Source organism: Vombatus ursinus, unplaced genomic scaffold, assembly GCF_900497805.2.
Source record: "Vombatus ursinus unplaced genomic scaffold, bare-nosed wombat genome assembly UNPS02008961.1, whole genome shotgun sequence".
NCBI lineage: Eukaryota > Metazoa > Chordata > Mammalia > Diprotodontia > Vombatidae > Vombatus > Vombatus ursinus.
The window spans coordinates 8,025,131-8,034,327 of NW_020948739.1; the positions used below are offsets into that span (position 1 = coordinate 8,025,131).

The 9,197-nt window shown below is 38.8% G+C and overlaps 1 protein-coding gene across 4 annotated transcripts in view; it reads left to right on the forward strand.

Moving 5' to 3' along the window:
* Positions 1 to 9,197, forward strand: part of GRHL2 (grainyhead like transcription factor 2) — a 232,047-nt gene that overhangs the window by 217,059 nt on the left and 5,791 nt on the right. For all 4 annotated transcript variants that reach the window (XM_027850005.1, XM_027850006.1, XM_027850007.1 and 1 more), the window contains exon 14: positions 2,244 to 2,329. In XM_027850005.1, coding sequence (XP_027705806.1) covers positions 2,244 to 2,329 — 86 coding nt within the window. The remainder of the gene's footprint in view (positions 1 to 2,243; positions 2,330 to 9,197) is intronic.

Below are 9,197 nucleotides of genomic sequence, written 5' to 3' on the forward strand. Positions count from 1 at the left end.
TTCCATTCCCCAAAGTCAGTCTTTTATGAGTTAGGGCTTAGGGATTTATATATTAGCTCTGAGTCTTTTCATTCCTTCACCCCTTTCTAGTGACATTCATATCCTTCAGATTGATGCCCCAGTTGTCGTTGGTACCAGGATGTGAATGAGTTTTTCTTTAACCATGCATACTGTATATGGTTTTTGTTCTTTTTCTTTGTTGTTGTTGCTGTGCTTTTTAAATCTCACTCTCCTTTCTTCTGAAATAGGAAGCATGAGTCATGTCACTGAGGGAGAAAAGAAGGACAGTAAACTTAGGACCAGTGAGTTTTATCTGAATTTCAAATCCTGTAACTGGTGAATTGGAAACATGAAAGGAGGGGTTTGAAATGTTTGGCATTGTGGAGAGAGCCCTGAACTATGGGAGGAGACCAGGGTTCCAGATCCAGCTCTGCCACTAAATAGCTGTTTAATTTTGGCCAAATTACTTAGCTTATAGACCTTAGTTTCCTCATCTATAAAATGGGGGTTTGAACTAGAAGCTGATTGTGAAGGTCTCCTTCTCTCCTCTAGTAATCAGTGATATCTGAACAAATGTGAATAATGCTAGTTGACTAATGCAGAAAGAAGCAAAAACTATATTAATCCCAGCTTTATTTGGGACACAGGAAAATTATAATGAACATATGGAAGTTTCCTAGGAATGAGCCCCAAGTTCATGTAGTTCATGCAGATCCAGTCTATGGTCTCTGTGCCAAAGAACAACATGAGATTTAAATGGTTTTGGTCAATAGTTAATGTCAGGTACTAGATGAAACTGTACAGTCCTTGGTGAAAACTAACCAGATTCAATCTCAATCCTGAAAAGTGTATGTGGCCCCTGAATATGTCAGCAAATATTTATCCAGGTTGTTCTATGACACTAGCTTACATGGCATAGCACTTTACTGATTTCAAAGCCGTTTCATGACTCATAACTTTGGAAAGTCAGGATGATCTGGAGGAAAGAGCTGGGGTTAGGAGATAGACCTGGGTTTGAATCAATCCCATCTCAGTCACTTATTGGCTAAATGACATTGACAAGATTTATTATTTCTCTGACCCTTAATCTCCTCATCTGCAAATTAGAGGTAATGATACATTTCAATTTCGACCTCACAGGGTCGTTGGGAAGAAATCACTTTGTAAATACTAAAGTCCTATGGAAATATGAATACTTGTTATGGTTATTATTAGATAGGGACTGGAACTGTGAGTTCATTGACATAGGGGTCTCCTGGATGAGGGAATTCCATCTATCAGTGTATGTTGACATCATCTCTATAACAGAGAGAGCAATCTGGAACACTGAGAAATAAATTAAATGACTTGCCCAAGGTCACACAGCCTGTATGTTTCAGAAGGGGCATTTGAACCCAGGTCTTTCTCACTCCAGTGCCAGTTCTCGCTGCTCTATCATGCTGCCTTGCTTCTTCACATCATCACCACCACCATCCTCTTCTTCCTCCTCCTCCTCCTCATCACTTGGTCTTTAAAATATATCTCTGTTGATGTGCAACCATACAATATTAGACTTGAAAGGGACGTGAGATGTCATTAAGTCCAACTCCTTCACTTTATAGATGAGTAGTACTTTTGGGCAGCTAGTTTGCACAGTAGATAGAGTGCTGGGTCTGGAGTCAGGAAGACCTGAATTCAAATCCATCCTCAGACACTTACTAGCTGTGTGACCCTGGGCAAGTCACTTACCACTGTTTGCTTCAGTTTCCTCATCTGTAAAATGAACTAGAGGAAGAAATGGCAAACCATTCTAGTATCTTTGCCACGAAAACCCCAGATGGGGTTCACCAAAAGTTGGACATGATTCAACAACAACAACAACAACAACAAAAAGTACTTTTACCACTATACAGTACATCTCCAGAGTGCAGGCAAGGCATTGTGCTGAGCTGGGGTGGAGGTTCCTGCCCTTCAGTAAGTATTGAGAGCGTTCAAAACAATATGGCAGCCCTCCAGGAGCTCATGCTACAAGGCATGCTTAATTCATTCAGTCATCACTTCCATGCCTCCTGCTGCACACATTTTACATGAATGCCTCAGTTGCTCTTGTAAAATGATGGCCAGAGGAGGGATCAGGGACTTAAGTAGCATCATTCCTTCACAGTCCACATCTGAAGGCCTGTTTAATGGGACGCATTCATCTGTGGCATCTGGGTGCTTTCTGAATCTAATCGCTTTCTCCTCTCCTCCCCCTTCTCTTGCAGTGCTTTTGTACGTGAGGAAAGAGACTGACGATGTGTTTGATGCTTTGATGTTAAAATCACCCACCGTAAAAGGACTAATGGAAGCGGTAAGCAGTGAGCTCTTTTCAATAGCCAGAAAACCTCATCACATTTTTCTTAACTCAAAACCATTTCTCAAAATGCAGCTTTGACAATTTCTTTGGAAGATATTTTATCAGCAATATTGAGCTTTGTAGAGATTTTGCTTTCTCCCATGTATAGAGAGGGGAAGTGGACAATCCCCAAATATTTATGCAGGACTATTGAGAGAATGTTATGATACAGAATATGGTCAGACTGTGAGTTTGCACGTGCTCGTTTACAAAAAACAAAGCAGATGCATTTAGTTTTAAGTCATTTCAACAGACATTTAATTAAATGTCTATCTATAGGGCTACTATCCGCAATCTAGTCAGGCAGAGAGGCAGTGCACCATAATGAATAGACAGCTGGAGTTGGAGTCAGGAAGATTTAGGTTCATATCCCATCCCTGACATATATTTGCTGTATTTAACCTCTCAGTGCCCTAAGTGACTGTCTAAATCTATAAATTGCAAGGCTGTGAAAATCTTTACTAATAAAGGGAGTTCCTCATGCTCTGCCTTGATGAAATCACAAATCCAGTAAAAAAAAATAACGTAGAGGATAGTGATAAGCACTATGCTAGTCTCGTAAGAAGTTGACACATACAGAAGGAACTATAACTCATGCTAAGTACATTAGAGAGCTACAAAGCAATATACTCTGGGAGGTCTTGCCCAAAAGGTAGGACTGAGGATAACTTCAGGAAGGATGCAGTCTTTACTTGAGTTGACTTTTCAGAATAAGCAAGAACTCAAAGGTGAGAAGGGGAGGGGGTAGAGTTCAGGCAGAGGGGAAAATGAGGCAGCAAGGAAGGAGAGACTTGGGTGTGTTTGGGGTGCAGAGAATTGTCTGTATGCACCTGGGGTACATGGTGGGCACTAAGATGCGGTAGGGCTGGAAAATCAACTATGTCAGATTGTGGAGGGCATGATTTGTGAGACCACTAATGATTTTTGAGCAGATTTTGTTTCATTTTTTGTTTTCATTTCGTTTTTTAATGGAAAGAGGAGTTGACATTTGAGGAAGAGAAGGAAGTTAACCATTGAATGGCCAATAAAATAGAAGAAAGGAGAGTTATACCATTAGATTGTGAACTTCTAGAAGGCAGGGTTTGCTTTGTTTTTATCCCCAGCACTTAGCACAGTGTCTGACGTATAGTAAATGCTTATTAAATGATTGTTGACTTAATTATATTGAAGCATTTTTAAAAATCATCTTCATCCATCCTCCTGCTTTAGTTATTTCTGCAAAGTGTGATTATTCACACAAAACATAGACAAGCAGAGCAGCTTTCAAAAAAATGTTGAATTTTATTTACTTTTTTTTTTAAAAGTAAGCTGTTTGCATTTTCATGTGTGAACAGTCCTCATTTTCTATTCTGCTTTGCATATGGAAATGTTCTTTTGTGGTATTCATTAATTTTAAAATAAAAAAATATTTAATTGCTATTGTGTTATAGGTCAGTTCTGGATGAAAGTGTAAAAGATCCCAGTTCACATCCCATCACGACAAATTTAAGGAGTCATTCCATATGCTTTGTTCCCCCATTCCAGTGTTTGAGATATTCTTTCAAACAATGTCTAGAACCTGGAAATCTTTTAGTTCCTCAGAGATTTTTTTGAATTGGTCTTTATTATAACAGGAGGTGACCTATGTAATAAATAATAAGATGCTGAAAAGATCAACCTCTGAGTAGCTAGGATAAAAAAAAAATGTTGCTCAAAAATCTGCAGTGGTATGGGGCAGCTAGGTTGTGCAGTGGATAGAGCACTAGCCCTGAAGTCAGGAGGACCTGAGTTCAAATCTGACTTCAGACCAAACACGTGACATGTACTAGCTGTGTGACCCTGGGCAAGTCACTTAACCCCAATTGTCTAAAAAAAAAATCTTTAGTGGTCTCACAAATGATGCCCTCCACAATCTGACATAGCTGATTTTCTAGCCTTAACACATCTTAGTGCCCGCCATGTACCCCAGATGCAGGTAGACAGGTCACACCCCAAACACACCCAAGTCTCTCCTTCCTTGCTGACTTTGTTCACATTTTTCCCCCGACTAAACTCAACTCCCTCCCCTTCTCACCTTTGAGTTCTTGCTTATTCTTATATAAAGATACTTTTATAGTCTTTAAGCTGCATCTTCTAACTGAACGTGGATGGAATTTGGGGCATCCCTCATGCACATTACTAGATTAATTCCAAAACTAATTCAGAACTTTTTAATTCTACCTCCGTCTTCTAGGCTTTTACTTTTCTCCTAAAGTTCAACCCCTACAACACTTGTGTATTCTGTAGCAATTTTCCAAATATTTGTCTATGCTGGATGCTGATGAGGCAACTAAAGGAGGCCTTCCTTTGGGAGGTGAAGTCACTTGCTGAAGAATCAGAGGTGCAATCTGAACCCAAGTCCTCTGACTCCAGGGTCTAGTACACACACTCTCTCTCTCTCTGTCTCTCTCTCTCTGTGTCTCTTTCCATATATACAGTATATATATATATATATATATATATATATATATATATATATATATATATGTATGTATGTATGTATATATGTATGTATATATGTATATATGTATGTATATGTATATATGTGTGTATATATATACACATAAACACATATATATTTTTAATCAAAAAAATTCACCTTCTCTCCCTAACACTCTGACCTTACCTCTCACCCTCATTAAGAATGAAAGAAAAACAAAATCCCTGTTAACAGACATGTGGATAGTCAAACAAAACACATTTCCAAGTTGCTATCACAATATCTTATGCTTTCTTTTCTTTTTTACAGTCTTTCGAATTTATTTTTTGTTGTCTCATTGAATCATTGGCTTCTATTCTAATAATAATTCTATTCTAATTCTTCCTTTCTAATTTTTAGGGAGTCTGTTGCTTGGGCAAGGCTTTGCAACTCTTGTGCTAAGTAAGATATTATTTCCCTTTCCAATTCTTTCTCTGATAGCTCTCTTGTCTTTTCCGAATTTTTTCTAGTGCTCTCATTTAACTTATAAAAGTATTTGTAGCTCTTTATAAAAAAAAACAAAAACAAACAAAAAAAAAAAACTTGCTTCATCTCTTCCGGGAATTGTAGTTAAATTTGTGCCCAAGCGTATTTTTCTTTGAAGCTTTGCTTGTAGATGTTTCAGAGTTAATCTCTTCTTCTGAGTTTATGTTTTGAGCTTCCCTATCACCGTAATAGCTTTTTATGGTGCATTTCTTTTGTTTGTTTGCTCATTCTTCCAGCCTACTCCCTAAATTCAGACTTTGTAGTAAGGTCAGACCCTGCGTCCTTTTTGAAGGAAGTTCTGGGTTGGTCTATTAGCTTCTTTCTTGGGGTATTGAGTTCTCTCAAAGACAGTTTAACCTGGGAACCTGCAAGCTTTCGGTGCCCCCAAAGTGGTCTGATCCAGGGCAAAGTTGGATTGCTGCCTCCCTGGTTTGAGCTCTGCAAGTTCCCAACCTGAGTTTGGATCTGAGCAGCTAGTTCAGAGTGACAGAACTGCAGACTCTCCTTTGGTCTGGGATTCTTGCCCTGGTTATTTCTCTGCCACACTTCTGCCACTTAACTTCCAAAATTGCCCCTTGTTCAATTTACAAGCTAAAGCTTACCATTGTTTCTCACCTTGTATGGCCACCCCTGGGAAATGCAGTTCCCTTCCTCAGCCTACCCTGGTCTGTGACTTGGAACTGGGTATAGGATGGTTGGTAAAGTTGGAAGTTGGCATCTGTTCCTGTTACAGTGCCCTGGTATGGGTCTGGGACTTACTTTTTTTCTGGTGCATAATCTCGCCCTGTGTTGGAGTGCTTCCCGTGGTCCCATGCTCCTGCCTAAACTCTTTCTCCGGTGTCCATAGACCTCTCTATCTACCTATGCTGAACTGGGCTGGGAAAATGATTCATTGACTTTTTCTGGATTTTCCCCCATTAGGATTTGGTCTGGTGCATTTTCAAGATCTGTTTGTAGGAGTTTGGGAAAGAGCTCTCTGTATTTCTTTCTTGCTTCTTCACCATCTTAGTTCCACCTTACCCCTTCTATGCTACCATGCTAACTTACCTAAAATTACATAGGTAGTAACTAACAGAACCAGCATTCAAACTCCAGGCCTCTGATTCTAAATCTAGTACATTTCCCCCTTGTACCATATTGCCTCTTTTAATACAGAGAAACACTGATAAAGAAAAACCTCTACCTCATAAGACCTATGTGATGCATCTAATTTTGTCTTTACTTTATGGTTCAGTAGTCATGGCTTTGTGGTTTAGTGGTTCATTATTCTTGGTCCTACTTATTAATTCTTACTTAGTCATGATGGTGCTCAAAACAATGACATATTCCCAAAGAAATTAACAAAAGACCTGTCTAGTAACTTTTTTGTTGGCAAATACCACTATGATGTGTACTAGAGAATACTTGGTTCTTAGGCTTTCCTTATTATTCCCCCACCCTCTCCCAGTGTCCCACCTAGGGAGCCAAGCAAAATGACTGACTAGAACTAGCCTAGAGAACCTGCCCTATGTAGTGATTTTTTCAACACAGGCTTAGGCTGGCATCAGAGTACCTTAAACTCAGTAAGAAGGGATGTAATAGATTACTAATTCCTTTTCCCAAATGGAATAAAAACCCTGAATGTTCATGTCATGGGAACTGGAAATGGCTGGACCCAACAGATATAGAGGACTTAACTAGAGTTTATTGATTGATTTGTAAAGTGAAGAGATTGGACCCAATGGCTTCTGAGGTCAGAAGTCATAGGTCTATGATCCTAAGTCACTATAATTATCCAGACTTACATTTTGTAATCCATAAAATGAATGGGTTGGACTAGATAACCTCTAAGCTTTCCTAATAGTCCTAAATCTATGATCAATGTACATGTGGTATTGTTCTATGCATTTTCCATTATATGCTTTGAGTATCCTCTCAATGTCTGGATTTGTCATGACATTTGGTGTTCCATTGGACTATAAGTTTGAAAAATGAGTTGTTTTTGCCCAGATATCTAATTTCCTTGATATAGGGAATTTCTGGTGAGGAAACTTTTCATGTCAATGTTGATGACATCTGCCTTGCATTTCATAGTCTTAGAGAGTTGCCTGAGGGTACTGAAAAGTTAAGCGATTTGCCTAAAGTCACATAGCCAATATGTGTCTGAGAAGAGACTTGAATCCAGATATTTCTGATTCCAAGGGTGACCTTCTATCTACCACAACATGCTACCAGTAATTATTTTTATTGGATTACATAAATTCATGATAATTTACCTTATCAGTAATCACTTCATAGTTTGTATTAAAATTTTAAATGTGGTGTAGTAGATTAAGTGCTGGTCCTGGAGTCAGGAAGACTCATCTTCCTGAATTCCAATCTAGTGTCAGATACTTACTGGCTGTGTGACCCTGAGCAAGTCACTTAACCCTGTTTGACTCAGTTTCTTCATCTGTAAAGTGAGCTGGAAAAGGAAATGGCAAACCACTGTAGTATCTTTGCCAAGAAAACCTCAAATGGGATCATAAGAGTCAGATATGACTGAAATGATAACAAAAATAATGATAATTACAATTGGCATTGTCCAAAAGATTCTGTTTTTCCTTACTCCTTTTTTACAGACTACGTTCAGGTTGAAATTTACAGAAGGATCAAATCTGTAGAATTGATGGCAATGTTTAAGCTCTTACTTCAGACTTCTGAGGATAGTAAAGAACTCTCGTGAAATTTTGCAAGCGGCTTCAAGTAGCCATGAACATTAAGTATCTGCTGATAAACCAAGAATAAATATGGTCTCTTCTGAGCAGTGACTTTTATCTGATTATTGGTTGTAAGTAGGCCAAGAGCTAGAAATTTACATCAGAGCCTCACATCAAAACAGCAAAATGGCACTCTCAGCCAAATTTTGCGCCAACCCATTTTCAGTAATACACCATAGGGCAAATTTGACAACCTGAAGTCTATGAATCTGAGCTGCTGAGAGCGGAAATGATGACAGAATGAACAGAATTCCCATGGTAAATATCCAGAGTGTCTCTAGGTAATTTTAAAATGTTTCAAGAAAGGCTGAACTGTGCTTTAAACTATCACTGTGAGGGAGCCTAGTTCTTGCTTGGGAAAGTATTCACATCAAATCACTGACCATCAAACTCACATTTTGTGTTTGCTTTGAATTTATTGACCTAGAATATCAGCACTTTGTTTCTCTTCATGAAGACAGTTAATTTGATTACACCTGCATAAAACAACACAGATCTTCATAATATACGCTGGGGATGTTGCATTGAGTGCAGTCCCAAGCAGCTGTAGCATCTGTCCTAGACTTAGGAAAGATTCTTCTCTAACATACTAAAATTTCATTCTTATAAAAATATGAATAATGTTATTTAAATTTCAATACTTGAACGGATTTCTGACATCAATGCATATACTGTCTCCAAGGTGCAGATTACAATTTATCCATACCTTCTCATCTTCTTGTCCATCTTTAGGTCTATGGTGCTCTTGCCATTTGTTCTGCCTTCTCCAGTACTTACCATCCACCCTGCTCTGCTCCCTGAAGCTTCCTGGCACTGTTATTTGGCTTAATTATGAGACCAAATGCCTTTGGCTCTTGCCATCCTCCCCACTGCTTCACCATTAGGACTTCCAGGTTTTTTCATCTACCCTACAATTGAACTTTCTTTTAGGTGTTGTTTCCCCCAAATATAGTGTGAGGTCCTTGAAGGCAGGAACTATCTCGATTTTTCTATTTGTCTCCTCCAGCACTTTGCATAGTGCTTAGCACATAATACTTGAAAGTGTTCCTTCTTCTTTCCTTCCTTCCTTCCTTCCTTCCTTCCTTCCTTCCTTCCTTCCTTC